A 16,069-nucleotide genomic window follows, 5' to 3' on the forward strand; every position below is an offset into this window, starting at 1 on the left:
ATTAGGCAGAATGGGGAGATACTGTTTATAGCGGCATCTCCCCGTTTGTCCTCTCCGTGAGGCGATCGCGGGTATCCCCGCGGCGATCGAGTCCACGAGACCCGCGACCCGACTCACAGGGCTCCCGGGCGGCGTGCACGCAATGGCACGGCAGGAATTCAAATGGACGTACAGGTACGCCCATTTGCCCAGCCGTGCCATTCTGCCGACGTACATCGGCGTGCGCCGGTCGGGAACCGGTTAAAAATCAAACAAAACAAGTCTGTGTTTTTCTATCTATATATTTGTTTTTAGATCCAAGGCCCCATTCACACCTACACATTCCTGAAAATGATCTACTTTGGTGTGCTTTTCGCAAGTAGAGCAACCCATTCGCGACAAACACGACAAAAAAAAGAAAAACATGCATAAGTACATTGCGCAGGTGTGAATGGGCCTTGGGGCTGGTATTTTAATTGAACCAATAAGTAACATAATAAAAAAAAAAAAACACTATCTTTTCAATGGAATTCTAGCCAAAATGTTTATTACTGTCTGTGTCCCTGTTGGGGAGAATCTCCTCACTTTTTCCTGGAGAAATGAAGGAAAATTTCCCCCATTCGGCATATGACGACAATTGAAAAGCTGACTGAGCTTATGTTTCTTCCCGACTTGATCTATAGGTGGCTGGTGTTGTGTTTTAACCTCTTCACGTCGGCCGAATATGTGTGGCCCTGTGTAAACCATTTACCACGCTGAGAGCACGCTCCCAGCATGGTAGCCGGCGGTTACCGAAAGGTTCCAGATGCATACTAGCGATCGGGAACTTTCCGATCATGTAACCACATTGACAGCCAATCACAGCAGTCACATGACCTGAATGGCCGCCTCAGCCTCTGGCTTTTCAAACCCTTAAAGGGCTGGGAAGCGTTTGACGGGAATGGGTTAAATAATAGGTTTTAGTGTGTGTGTGTGTGTGTAATTAATATATATATTATAAAAAAAGTTTATGTGTTTTTCATTTGGTTTCCGTTACATTTAGTGGCTGATGAGGAAGATGAGGTTGATAAGGCAGAAGAACTAGGTGGCCTGTTCCACGTCAGTCGTCCAGAGAAGGAATCTAAAAGAGCAGCGAATGCCCTGGACTGCTCCAAATTTGTAGTTGAGAGCCCTCAGGACTGGGATGCTGAAGAGGTATGCTCTTTTTTTGCTTTTTTTTTTTTTTTTTTTTTTTCCCCAACCACATTAGAGTTTTTAAAACTGTAAGATAGCCCACCCTCCCTGTCTTCTTCCCTAATATATTTGCACTGGCATTTGTATCCTCTGGCATCAAAGATAGCAGGAAAGATGGGGTCGTAATCTTGAAACACCAACCTGGTACAAATGGGCTATAGGCAACAAAGGAATCTTTAACTAATTTGGATAACCCTCACAACCCAACACCTCCTTTTTGGGAAACTAGTGATGAACTGGAGCTTGGTGCTTATCATGACCTGGCTGGCGTAATGAGAGGGGGCCACGTTATATATATATTTTTTTACCCTTATAAACAAACTGCCTAATGGTAAAGGGGAGATGATGATAATAAATATGATAGTGAGCCTGCTCATAGCTCTCTTGGGGTTGCCATCTCTCTCTCTCCTTTTTTTTTTTTTTCCTCCTGATATGCAGTTCTAATTTCAGTAAGAAATGGGGCCATGTGGGGGCAGCGTAGAAGCTAGGGTAAATGGTAAGACCCTGCCTACTATTGGTCTCCAGGATCCAGGGACCTTCTGAGAGCAATTTTTTTTTTTTTTTTATTTGAATTTTACACTGGTATAGTTCTATATAAGCAATATATAATAATTAGGCATTTTTACGATGTAACAGGTTTACTTAAAGCACAATAGAAATTGATAGTTCTTGTTGTTGTTGAGCATTTATTTTCCTGTGTGTCCTTTTTAGGTAATGGACTGCATCCGGGACTGTTTTGTAACTGGCAAATGGGAGGCGGATAAAGATGCAGAAAAAATGCTGGAGGAAGATGGTAAGTGCTTCTCACATTTACTATAAATTTTTACATAAAATGGAAGCAGGGGTGATTCATTTTAAGGCTTCTAGTTTTTCTGATCAGTGCTGCTCTTACTGCAGAGAGATCTTCTCCAAAAGATTTTGAACATGTTTGTTTTGCCAGTGTCTGAAATATATGCATTGCAAAAAAGTAGAAGGAAGAAATCCCCAATGCTTTCCAGGAATAGAGCAACATCATTATCATAGCCATGGTCACTGCTGAAAGACCAGGATGATAGATATCAGATGCTCAGCCAGACAGTAATTTTGGCTTGCTACTGTGTCTCATTAGCCAAAGTTATTCGCACATCTGTAGTGTGTGTAGCTGACCGTACCAAATGGACTCCTATATAATCTGACATGTGAGAAGGCAACACATTTTGCCTTTGTTTGCTAAGCAAGTCAGTAGTAGCAATGTCTTAGAATAGAGGCTTTTTGGTGTAATAATATATATCTGTTTTCTGTTCACAGAAGAACTCTATGGTGATTTTGAAGATTTGGAGACAGGGAAGGTACACAAGGGCAAACCAGAGTCTCAGGATGAAGATGTAAGAAATTGAATGGAATATAATAGCTCTCATCTATAAACATATCCAATTTTATTACTCCTAAGATAAATACACATTTATAATACCAAGCAAAATGCTTAGAAGAGAATGTAGTGCTTTTTTGTGTGTGTGTGTGTGTGTGTGTGTGTGTGTGTGTGTGTGTATATATATATATATATATATATATATATGTATGTATGTATGTATGTATGTATATGTATGTATGTATGTATGTATGTGTATATATATATTACATATTGTGTGTATGTTAGATGGGTATCCTCCTTTAGTAACTCTAGGATCCTCTGCACATGACTGTCTGTCCTTCTCTGCTATGCTCAGAAAAATTGGTTTCAGAGGTCAATAGCTCAACCTAAAATTTACACACACTGATGAATGTGTCCGGATACCCTCTTTTTAGCTTTTTAGGGGCATTCAGCTCCGTGGCGCCGGAATTAAGTTCACCTCTCTCCCCTCCCACGTGCAATCTTCTGAGACACGTCACAGGTTCCAAAAGATTGCCCGGTCATTCACTGCACGCAGCGTGGCTGGCGCATGAGTGGTGCGTGCCCGGCTGTGAAGCCACAGCCAGGCGCCTACAGTTGTGATGCTGGCGCAGCAGAGAAGAGGGGGGAGAGGAGCGGCTCTTTGTTTGCCCACATCGCTTGTTCGTGGGACAGGTGAGTGTCCGATTTATTAAAAGTCAGCAGCTACACTTTTTGTAGCTGCTGACTTTTAAATGGGTGGAACTCCGCTTTAACCCCACACCCAGGTCAAACCATATTTAGTCAGTGATTCATCCTGTTGGTTTAGTACAATTTTTAAAATGACAGTGAAATGTAGTTACTGAGCTGTGGAACTGCTTGGTGCTTATTCAGCATGCTTTTCTTTAAAGTTAAATTCTGTATATGAATATTTTTGCATAGTTACGTTGGTTCAGTTTGGATCAATCGAAGTGTGTATGTTATATATTTGGCCAATCTCCACGGAAGCTGGAAACCACTGTAGTATGGACTGTTTCCTGATTTGATGAGGTGGATAGGTGGGGCGGTGACATCACAATTAGGAAAATGCAAAGTGTTTTCTGAATGGTGCCTGTGCCAAGCAAGAATCTACCAATGTTCACTTAGCAGGGCAGCCACTCTGCACAGGACCTGGAAACTAGCAGCGATTATTGTTGTAGCAGCGTATACTACAAAATCTTCCAACTTTTTTTACCTGCAAAAACATGTGCTTGTATTAATTATTTTTTTTTTTAATAGAAAGGTGAACTTATCATTTAAAGTACAGCTTTGCTTTAAAGAAATTCCAGGTATAGATATTTTTGCATAGTTGCATTGGTCTAGCAGGGATTAATGTATGTATGTGCATACATACATTAATCCCTTGTATATTTGTATGTGCATACATACATTAATCCCTGCTGGACCAATGTAACTATGCAAAAATATCTATACCTGGAATTTCTTTAAAGCAAAGCTGTACTTTAAATGATAAGTTCACCTTTCTGTGAAAAAAATAATATACGCACATCTTTTTGCAGGTAAAAAAAAAAATGTGCTTTTTTTCTATTTTTTATTTATTTATTTATTTTTTTTAGGAGTCTGCTGATGATTGCACCAATGATCTACAGATCGTGGGCACAATCTGTCTCTTGCATACTGTCCAGGCAGTTACTAAATGACAGGAAGCATCCATGAACTACCTAGAACGCTAATCAGCACCCCGGTAGTTCATTGAGAACTGCATGCCATCAGCCGCAAAGGCTGTCGGTACTTGTAGTTCGTTCATTCACAGAACACTTTGAATGAATGGCGTGGCCGTGTGAGCGGAGCCCCACACAGGCACATTCTTTTCAAATTGTCACAGTGGGTGCGAGGAGAAGATCCCCCGCCTTGCTGTCACAATTACAAGGGGGATCAGGGAGAGGCTGTAGAAGCAGGAATATGCTACATGTTCCACCCTAAAAACGGGTGGAACATATTCCCGAAGGTAAACATTTCTTTTAATGCCCACTCCTGAATTATAATTAATATATATATACTTTTAGGTTGCTTCCTTACTGTTATGTTCAGTTGCTAGGAAAAGACAGTCCTGTGTCAATGCCAAGTCACTCTAATAGAAACTTACACAGGCCCCCATGTGACATTGCTGGGATAGTCACCAAGCACTAGTCCTTTCCAGGATATCAAGAGTTTACCGACACCTATGGAAAACGTTTTTGTTAGACCCATTACCTGTGTCATTTAATACACGCATTTTAGACATGCCTAAGAAAGCACTTGTAGAGTTGTATTCTGTGACCTTTTATTAAGCTAAGAAAAAAGTTTTCCATAGTCCAAGCCTATGGAGAATCCTTCATATTGCTGGTATTTATCTACCAGCAGGATGAACTAGATCTGCACCCAGCCATAGTGAATGAGTATGTGAGCTGAGATTCACCTGAAGCAGTTTGATTATTATTCACCAGAGCCACTTGCGGAAGGGAAATTTAGTGATACTATTTATTACAAGCAGAAGTACCAGGTATATTCTGCTGGAGTCTTCAACAAGGGAGCATAGGAAAGGAAAACATGATGTTGGGAAGTGGAGAATTTAAAGCAAACCTATTGTTTTGCCTTGCAAGGGCAAAGCATGCAAATTATTTTAAAATGGTCAAAGGCAAGAAGGAGAGAATGAGAGTTGTATTCAGTGCAGACGCACCAATTGATCTCCCTGCTTTAGTGTTGCCTATACATTTGCTGTATTTGTGTATTATGCAGAGTGAAGGTGAGGATGAAGAAGGTGATGAAGAAGCAGGGGACAAGGGTGCTCCTGCAGAGGAGGATCAGAAGAATCAGCGTCTAATGAAGAAACGTAAGCTAAAGGAACGGTTTGATATGGAATATGATGATGGGGATGCTGAAGCTACATACTTTGATGACCTGAAGGGCGAAATGCAGAAGCAGGCAGAGGTCAGCAGAATTATACAATTTCATTTAAACCACCTTTTTTTTTTTTTTTTTTTTTTTTTTTTTTTTTATATATAACTATTTGTTTTTAAAATCAGTGTTTTTATTTTGTGTCCTTTCCAGCAATTGTTTGCATATATTTGGCCTAAGGGAAGTGGGTCTTTATCTGTGGAGCTGCATGTATGTGTTTGTGCTAAAAAAGCGCTGCACGGCGAGCATCCAGTACAGAGACTGAGCTTTCATTGAGAGCTCTGGGTTACTTACGAACAATCAAACTGGGAGGCCCAGTTCCTGATCGCTGTGATAGCCTCTGATTGGCTATCACAGTGTTCAGTCACTGTACAGGCCACCCCTGTGTTTTCTCCTCCTGAATAGGTTTGATCTAGGTCAGTATTAGGCTTAGAGTATAGTATATTAAAGCATTTTTAATATACTATCAGTGTTGGTGCTTTACATAGGAGGAAAAAAAACCCACAAAATGCACTCTGTTGTTTCTGGGCCCTACTACGGGTAGAAATGTCAAATAACGTACACATCTGTGGTATCGCTGCGATCGTTGGGAGAAGGAAATTTTATTTTGGTTTGTTCTTTAGGTTATGGTAATAGCAAGAAAATTACATCTACATTTTTTTTTTTTTTTTTTTTTTACTATTTTGTGTCAGTTTTTTTCTTTTGATAACAATAAAAAAAAATAGATATCCATTACCATTTATCAGCAAATAAAAACACAATTTGTCCTGAAAAGAAAACAAAGTATAAATTACCTGGGTAGTTGCGATGATATGTGCAGCTTTACTAACACGTGTCAAAGTTGCAAATCAGCGTGCAGGCATTTAAGATTTGTTTTTCCCTGTCAAGAAGGGATTACGATAAATGTGTATTTTTGCATTATATTTTAATGTAATTGAGGAAGTGAGACCTCAGTTTCTTCATTCACCTTGGTAGTGCTAATTTTCTTTTTCCTAAACGTTCCTTGTGTGTTTGAGCAGTGCTTCTACAATTTGCCTTCTGCTTCTGGCCTCTCATGCTTCTGTATGCACTCCCCAGCTTAACCGCGCAGAGTTTGAGGACCAGGATGATGAAATCCGCGTGCAGTATGAAGGCTTTCGGCCTGGCATGTACCTCCGCATAGAAGTTGAAAATATGCCCTGTGAATTTGTGGTGAACTTTGATCCTCATTATCCAATGATTTTAGGGGGACTGGGAAACAGTGAAGGAAATGTTGGCTATATCCAGGTAAAGTTATTTAGGTTCACTGTTACGCCATGTGTATTTTTGTTTGTGTCTACATGTATATTTATTGAACTGTGTGTGTAAATATTTGGACAAAATTTCACCATTATTGAGTTGAAAAAGATGTCTACCCCAAAAAAACTTGAATCCTTCAAACCATAAACTCGTTCTAGAGGCACTCGCATACATACTTTTTCTGTTTTATTTTATTGTTATTTTATTACAGATATGTTGAAAGTGTCAATATCTGTACACAGCACTTTACATATTGTATATTCACATTAGGCCTGGCTCACGAAGAGCTTATGATTAGGTCCCTAACTCATGCATATGTACAGATACTAGGTCCAATTTAGACAGGGGTCAATTATCCTACCTCCATGTCTTTGCATAGTGATAGGAATCTGAAGGGTCTCTAAACAAGTGAAAGTCAGAATAGTGATTATAACGCTTGTCTGTAAGATGACTTAATTTACAGTGTTGCTATTAATGTTCTGTAGATGAGGCTGAAGAAGCACCGATGGCACAAAAGAATTCTAAAGACAAAAGATCCCCTCATCTTTTCCCTGGGCTGGAGGCGATTTCAAACTGTCCCCCTTTATTACATTGAAGATCACAATGGACGCCACCGGCTTCTCAAATACTCGCCAGAACACATGCACTGTGGAGCCACTATATGGGGTGAGTACTGGATCCAGTCATGTCAGGTAAAAGTGAAGCTTTAAAGATTATGATTTTTTTTTTTTAATTATGTAATATTGCATATTCTTACCAGCCAGCAGGTGGATTAGTATGCACTCTATGAAGGATCTTTGTCCCCCCCTTTGTGTAAAAGTGGCCTCAATAGTAGACACGCGCATCCTCTCTTTAGCTGGGTGCGAATGAGTAGAGACACACAAAGCACAAAGTACTGTGTGTGAGATGTGTGTGTAGTCGTAATCTGCTTTCCCATTGCGGTGAAAGGCGGTAAAGGGTTTTTTTTTTTTTTTTTTTTTTTTTTAACAACAAACATGTTATACTTTCCTGCTCTGTGCAAGGGTTTTGCACAGAGCTGCATTCCCTGGGGGCACTCGTGTGGGCGTCCTCCCGAGTCCTGCTGCTGTGTCCATTGACACATTTGATTGATGGCAGTGGGAGCCAATAGCTCCTGCTGCTATCAGTCTAGCCAATGAGGACCCAAGACAGCGGCTGGAGCTGCTGTGCTCATCCCCGTCGCTGGAATGATCGGGTTCAGGTAACAAAAAAGGGGGCTGCTGCAGCACAGTAGGTTTTTCACCCTAATGCATAGAATGCATTAAGGTGATATGCCACGAGGGTTTACAACTCCTTTAAAGCCTAAAGTGTTACTAAAACCAGGACCCTGTATTCACTATATCTGGTCTACCACGGTATACAGAACATGGAAATGCAATTTATTTTAGTAAATATAAACTGCTAAATGCCTTTTCTCATCAGCAGTATATAGCAGTCTTGTGACTTCTATCAGTGTACAGCGGAGCACTGGTTAAAGCTTGAAGGAGGAGTTTTCATTCTCCTCTGATTGTCCTATGAGGCTCCATGACCCCTGATCTTTCTGTCTGGACAGTGCTGATTGGCCCTGTGCTGATCACATGCATCCTCCCAAAAAAAAACTCTCAAGCAATACACACCAACCTGAGCATGTGCAGAGTGCTCCAAAGGCTCTGTCTTATCAGGAGATGGATTGAAGACAGTAAAAGAATGGGAGGATCAGCGAAGACAGGATCAAACCGCTTTTTTTCACAATGTGGAGGTTTAACCCCTAAAGCATAACAAGCATGTTTTACTGTTGTGGGTTTAGTAACACTTTATTGACAAATAGCTAAATACAGTGTTGAAATACAAATATGAGACTGGTGTTCTCTTTTTGGATTCCTGTTTAGCCACTTTTATGCTGGCTGGGTCAGTAACTCTAGGTCAAAATACCCCCAGCCTACTGATTGAACTGTAAATTGGCAGCACTCCATTTTCCTGTCTGTATACTCTGTCTGCACATGTGCATTCAGCAAAGCCTGATTGGCTTCTAGTACTGTCCCTCCCACTCCCAGTGATGTGCAGCAGATGACTTTAGGCTGATATTGAGATACATTCAGGGTCTTACACAAGCTGTATTAAAAAAAATTTATTTTTTTTAAATAAATTCACAACTGCTTTACTTGATGGGTTTTATATTTGCATGGAATCAAGCGTCAAATCAAATGTTAAATTTGCAATATTGTGTTTTTAATTATTTTTGTATCCATAAGATTCACACAACTAATTTGTATTACTGTTTGTGTTCAGGACCCATCACCCCCCAGGGAACTGGCTTTCTGGCTGTTCAGTCTGTTAGTACCACAACAGTGAGTATATACCCTACACACATAAAGTTTGTGTTTTTTATCAAAGTGTATCTAAACTCAAAAACAAAAATTGATCGCAGCTTACTGGTGACTGTTAATTTCCATTTTCCCGCTTTTCAGCTGGATTCACACCTATGCATTTTTAGTGCTTTAGTGCTACTGCATTTGGCAGATTTGCAGTACAGAACATGTTCCATAGGAAACCATGTTAAATGGACTGTAGTGCAAATCTGCGAAATGCAAAAAGCACTAAAAATGCATAGGTGTGAATCCAGCCTTAGGCTGGATTCACACGTGAGCATTTTCAAAACGCCCAACAAGCAAAATCCCATTCATTTCAATGGCACCTGTTAACATCTGAGCGTTTTGTCACCTGAAGTTCAAAAAAGAACATGAGCTTCCTTGGAGCAGATTACAGGCGTTTTTCTGCCTTTTACATTGGTGACCTCAACAAAAAAAAACGGTAAAATTGCAGAAATTTTTAAACTTTCAGGTGTTAATGCAGCCTGAAAGTGGTTCTAAAGCCTTAGCGTTTTACCTTTTTAATGCAGGGGGTACGTGATTTGTAGTCCACGGAGACAAAAGGGAAAATGCTACCGATAAATTCCTGAGCTCTCTACCTATGGACTGCTATCAGCTCGCTGAATGAAAAGATTTTTTTGTTGGCAATGTTTAGAGAGCGCTGGCTTATTCCACTTGAATAAATGTGTACACCCCTTTTAAAAAGTACAATTTTAATCAATATCTCAATGAACGCAAGAACGATTTCCAAAATGTTGTCAAAACTGAGTTTTATAGAATATTTGTTTAGCTCATTACATGAAAGTAAGGTTAATAAAACCACATAGATTACAAAATCTTCAGTTTTACTCAGATTAGTTGATGCAAAAATGAATACGCCCCACAACACAAATGATTCCATACAGTGTTTTGTATGATCTTGTAAGGACAGCACCAAGTCTTCTAGGCATGGAATGAACATAAGTTTTTCTATTCTTAACCACTTCAGCCCCGGACCATTTGGCTGCCAAATGACCGGGCCACTTTTTGCAATTTGGCACTGCGTCGCTTTAATTGACAATTGCGCGGTCGTGCGACGTGGCTCCCAAACAAAATTGATGTCCTTTTTTTCCCACAAATAGAGCTTTCTTTTGGTGGTATTTTATGACCTCTGCTGTTTTTTATTTTTTGCGCTATAAACAAAAATAGAGCGACAATTTTGAAAAAAATATTTTTTACTTTTTGCTATAATAAATATCCCCCAAAAAATCTATAAACAAATTTTTTCCTCAGTTTAGGCCGATACGTATTCTTCTACATATTTTTGGTAAAAAAATTGCAATAAGTGTTTGGTTTGTGCTAAAGTTATAGCGTCTACAAAATAGGGGATAGTTTTATGGCAGTTTTATTAATTTTTTTTTTTTTTTACTAGTAATGACGGCGATCAGCAATTTTTATCGTGACTGCGACAATATGGCGGACACATCGGACACTTTTTGGCGCTATTTTGGGACCATTCACATAGCGATCAGTGCTATAAAAATGCACTGATTACTGTGTAAATGTGACTGGCATTGAAGGGGTTAACCAGTAGGGGGCGCTGAAGGGGTTAAGTGTGTCCTAGGGATGTGTTCTAACTGTCTGGGGGATGGGCTAGCAGTGACACGACACTGATTGCTGCTCCCGATGATATATATATAATTATACACGTTACTTTGTGCAGCCGTGCCATTCTGCCGACGTATATGTACAGGAGCTGGTCGACAAGTGGTTAAAGTACGACCTCTTTTAGTGCCTGGATGCTGGATGGAGAGTGATGCTCAACTTCAGAATTGCCCATAGGTGTTTGATTGGGTTCAGATCAGGAGACATACTTGGCCACTGAATCACTTTCACCCTGTTCTTCTTCAGAAATGTAACAGTGCCCTTAGATGTGTTTTGGATCATTGTCCTTGTGGAAGAGTGCACGACGAACAAGGGCACGGAGTGATGGTAGCATCTTCTCTTTCCATATAGAGCAGTACATCTGTGAATTCATAATACCATCAATGAAATCAGCTCCCCAACACCAGCAGCACTCTTGCAGCCCCACAGAAAGACACTGCCCCCACCATGTTTGACTGTAGGCACCATGCATTTTTCTTTCTGCGCCTCACCTTTGCGACACCATTCAGTTTTGAAGCCATCCGTTCCCAAAACTTTATCTTGGTCTCATCACTTCAGAGAAAAGTCCCAGTAGTCGTCTTCTTTTTCAGCATGGGCCCTGGCAAATTCTAGACTGGCTTTTTTTTGTGCATGGGCTTTAGGAGAGGCTTCCTTTGTGGACGACACCCATGCATGACATTCCTCTGCAGTATTGTGTCACGGGAAACAATCACCCCACTTTGGCTTTCTAATTCTTTAGCTTACTGCAGTGAACTAACATGGAGATTTTCTTCAACCCTTCTCATCAGACGACGCTCCTGTCAAGGTGTTAAATTCTGTGGACGGCCTGGACGTCTGAGAGATGGCTGCAGTTCCATCTTTGTTAAATGTTTGTATCACTTTTGCTACAGTATTCTGACTAATGAGTAATGCTTTGCTGATCTTCTTGTAGCTTTCACCTTTCTTGTGTAAAGAAATTCTTTTCTTTCTCAGGCCTTGTCACATTTCTCTTCCATGTGGTGCCATTGCTGACAGCATGAAATGGGAAGGGGTTTTCTTTTAAGTAACACCCTTCTATAATCAACCGTCTGCTGGACACCTGTTTAATAAATAATTAGACTCACCTATAGTTGAATTCTTGTTAATTAGGATTTTGTTGTCTAAAATTTAGCTTTGCTCCTAAGACTTTTATTGGGGTGTATTCATTTTTGCAACATGGTCTTGAATGAATTTGTTAAAAAAAAATACTTTTCTGTGTGTGCAAATTAACAAATCTTGGTAGCAATCAATGGCCCGCATTTGTGGGAGTATTTTGTAGTATAGTGACCCATAGAAAATATTAATTCTGAAAGGAAAGTAAAGGTTTTCTGACAGATGTGTTGGAGTGTACTCATTTATGTTGAGCACTGTATGTGAAACGTTTGGAATATCTGTCCTGGTAATGGACAAGTAATAACGTTGTCATTTGTTTTACTGCTCACATTTTAAGCTTTGTGTGTTAAAATCTCTAAAAAGCCATTTTTTCCCATCTATAAGCTGACCACATCTAAATAAAGAAGAACAATCCCCCTAAGAAGTGCTTGTTGTGTCCCATACCTCCAACAGTTGTACACATGGAGGTGTTTAAAAATGTAGGAAATGTGTGTAGTAGCTACAGCATTAATAGGACAGTCTTTGACACAGCACTCTTCTTGCTGATTTACTTTGCTCTTAAAGCAGGGTGGCACAGAAAACAAATCATTCACGGTGTCTGATTGTGACAGTTGCATATTGGCATGCTGCTGTCTAGACCTTCCTACTTCTATCAAATGTTAGAGCAGAACTCACCAAAACATCAGATAGGGACATTAAGTAATACTGTGTGTTGGCAGCTGGTAGGTAATGTACATTTCTAATGGGATTGTTTCTTTTCTTATAGGCAGAATTCCGTATAGCTGCTACAGGTGTTGTCTTAGATCTGGACAAATCTATCACGGTGGTGAAGAAACTCAAGTTGATAGGATATCCCTGCAAGATCTATAAAAATACTTCTTTTATTAAGGTACCATCTCAACTCTAATACTTTCTTGCTTAGGGATTATGAAGTGTTGTTGTTATCCTCATATATGTTATATAAGATATTTTAACCACCTTCTGCTCGGCCTATTGTAATAGTGTGGCCCAATGGGAGCGCTGCTATCCCAGGTGGACGTCATATGATGTCCTCCCACTCGCCATGGCACCGCCCAGTGGTACAATCTGTTACCTGCTGTATTCACTGGACACAGCGGAACACAGATTGTTGTACCGGGCCGCTTTATGCGGCCCTGGTACCATGTGATTGCTGTGACCAATCGCAGAGATCACATGTAAGTTGTAAACAATGGCTTTCATTCATAGCCATTTTGACTAATTGGTCACAGTGCTCACAGGATACAGGGCCAATCACAGCAGATCATCACTGTAATAAGCATTCCTAGAGCAGTACAGTGTCACTATGGTGACATTGTACTGTTCAGGTGATTATATACATTTTTTTTTTTTTTTTTTTTTTTTTTTTTTTATAAAAATGTGTAATTTTAATTTCTTAATTTTTCAATTTTTTTTAATTTTTTTTACAAAACCGTACAACTTCAAGAAACTTACCGTGCCTCTTACCTTGGGTGTCTTTCAAAAAAGGCATTATATTGGTGGAGTTTGTGGTGTTTGTACTGTCCTGGCATTTTAGGGCCTCGAGAAATAAGATAGGCAGTCAGTACATCAGGATTGATTTAATTTTTAAATATACTGCACATACCATAGTTTGTAGACTCTTTCACACTATCTTTGACACAGACTATATAATATATAGTGATGTGGGTTATTTTTACCAAAGCAATGTAGCAGAATATATTTGGGCTAAATTTATGAGGACATGGTATTTATTTTCAAAATTTTAAAACCAAGACTAAGAAAAACATGTTTTATTTTTCAAAATTTTAGGTAATTTTGCAAAAAAATTTAAAACCCAAGAATTAACACCAAAAGAAAGTTCTGTCTAAAAAAATAAATAAGATCCATGGACTACGAGGACGCTCACCAGCATGCCCTCCTAGTTCATTAAGAACTACAAGCCATCAGACACAATGGTTGGCAGTGCCTGTAGGTATTAATTCACAGGAAACTGTCTGTTTTCATATTCTGACAGTGGGTGTGGGAGAAGATGCCCACCCACTGTCACAGGGAGGAGGGGTGGGGGGGGAGGCTGCAGATGCTAAAAACAGGTGGAATATGTAACCTGTTCCAAAAGTGAACTTGTCCTTTTAAGACTACTCTGGGCACTTGTAATTACAGTTTTTCTGAGGAGTGGAGGGAGCATGCCTGAGTATGGGGGTAACCAAAAGGCAGGACCCAAGTTGTTTAGGTTTTTTTAGCAATTTTTAAGGACATCCACCATTTAATTGAAAGCCAGTGCAGGAAGTGAGAAATTGGGGTGAGGTGGCTGTGACCGAGTTGGTGGGTGAGTAGTCTGTGAGTGGTGAGTAGATTGGGTGGATGCTGTGTTCTGTACCAACTACAAACAATGTAGTTCTTCCTCAGGGGAGAGTATAGTGGAGGGAGTTGCAGTAGTCCAATAGTGTTCAATATCTGGTGACATAGTACAACTGTTTCTGTTGTTCCTAGTTTCTATGTATTTCCAGGCTTTTAACCCCTGGATTAGTAATAATCTGACCATACTTGTAAACAACTACAGATGTCTGTGATCATAATTTTATATCTTGAAAGATGAATAAAAAGCAATTTTTACCACTTGCGCTCCGGAAGGTTTCACCCCCTTCATGACCAGAGCATTTTTTTGCTATTTAGCACTGCTCTGTTTAACTAGCAATTGCACGGTCATGCAGCACTGTACGCAAACAAAATTTTATAAAATTTTGAAAAAAAAACTGTGTATTCTACTCTTGTACAACTTATCCAATAAAGAAAAATCAAAAAATAGAATTTCATTATAAATTTAGGCCAAAACGTATTCTGCAACATGTCTTTGGTTTAAAAAAAAAAAAATACCAATAAGTGTATAATAATTGGTTTGTGCAAAAGTTATAGCTTCCACAAACTATAGTACATATACTGGAATTTACGCAGCTATGACACTCCACCGGTAATGTGGTGCTCAGTGGGTTATAGTGGGACTGTGATAGTGTGGTGGGCAATCTGGCGCTAACTGATGCTGGCTGGGAGGTACACTGACATCCATGGTGACACTAATACAGTAATCAGTGCTAATACTGTACGCTATCACTGCACTAATGGCATTGGCTGGAAAGGGGTTCACATCTGGGGCCGTCAAAGTGTTAACTGTGTGTCTAACTTTACTTTACTTTTACTTTACTATCTGTCTATTTTTTTTAACATACAGATCACTGTTTCCTGTACACAGAGTTCTGTGTTCTTGGTAAAAACAGAACTCTGTCTGTGATTGGCAACAGCTGACTTCAGACAAAATCATTGGCTGAAATCAGTTGCCAAACTCGTGCTGTGTCCAATCACAGCACAGTTCACAGCTCGTTGTGCCTGCGTGGGTTCCCTCTGGGTACTCCGGTTTCCTTCCACACTCCAAAAACATGCTAGTAGGTTAATTGGCTCCTGTTTAAATTGGCCCTAGTATGTGCATGTATGAATGTGAGTTGGGGACCTTAGATTGTAAGCTCCTTGAGGGCAGGGGCTGATGTGAATGTACAATATATGTATGTAAAAGAGCTGCGTTAATTGGCGCTATACAAATACCTGTAATAAATAAATTCCCTAAAGGTAATGGGACATCACAGCATCCACAAAGTGCACATAAGTAATCTGTTGCTGGCCACACGTTACAATTTGTGTAGTGCAAGTCCCTGCATGGGCAATTCATTTAAGTTCTATCCATTCAAGTAGCCCCTTACACTATATAGTTGTTGGTCCTGAATGCAACATGTATGAGCAGCATAAAGGGGATCTTTATGGTCTCCCTTATTTTTTATTTGACTGATGTGTCCTAATGTTCAGTTTATAGAAAAACACATTTGCATGTCTTTTTTTTGTTTGCTGTCATTTTCCCCAATATTTTATTTTATTTATTTATTTTTTTTAAATTATATTAGGGGATGTTCTCTTCTGTTCTTGAAGTTGCTAAATTTGAAGGTGCGTCAGTCCGCACAGTGAGTGGTATTCGAGGGCAGATCAAAAAAGCCTTGCGGACCCCTGAGGGGGCTTTTAGAGCAACGTTTGAGGACAAACTGTTAATGAGTGGTGAGTAGTTGGTGCTTCCGAGAAGTGCAAATTTCTGGATGTCATCCTTACAGGCTGG

The 16,069-nt window shown here is 39.9% G+C and overlaps 1 protein-coding gene across 1 annotated transcript in view; it reads left to right on the plus strand.

The window, feature by feature from the left end:
- The window catches only part of BMS1 (BMS1 ribosome biogenesis factor), a 57,233-nt gene that overhangs the window by 35,408 nt on the left and 5,756 nt on the right, over positions 1-16,069 (plus strand). The window contains exons 11-19 of the mRNA XM_073596842.1: positions 1,022-1,173; positions 1,924-2,005; positions 2,500-2,576; positions 5,339-5,530; positions 6,575-6,763; positions 7,261-7,441; positions 9,062-9,120; positions 12,683-12,805; positions 15,864-16,011. Of these exons, the coding sequence (XP_073452943.1) occupies positions 1,022-1,173; positions 1,924-2,005; positions 2,500-2,576; positions 5,339-5,530; positions 6,575-6,763; positions 7,261-7,441; positions 9,062-9,120; positions 12,683-12,805; positions 15,864-16,011 (1,203 nt within the window). The remainder of the gene's footprint in view (positions 1-1,021; positions 1,174-1,923; positions 2,006-2,499; positions 2,577-5,338; positions 5,531-6,574; positions 6,764-7,260; positions 7,442-9,061; positions 9,121-12,682; positions 12,806-15,863; positions 16,012-16,069) is intronic.

Source organism: Aquarana catesbeiana, linkage group LG08, assembly GCF_042186555.1.
Source record: "Aquarana catesbeiana isolate 2022-GZ linkage group LG08, ASM4218655v1, whole genome shotgun sequence".
Taxonomy (NCBI): domain Eukaryota; kingdom Metazoa; phylum Chordata; class Amphibia; order Anura; family Ranidae; genus Aquarana; species Aquarana catesbeiana.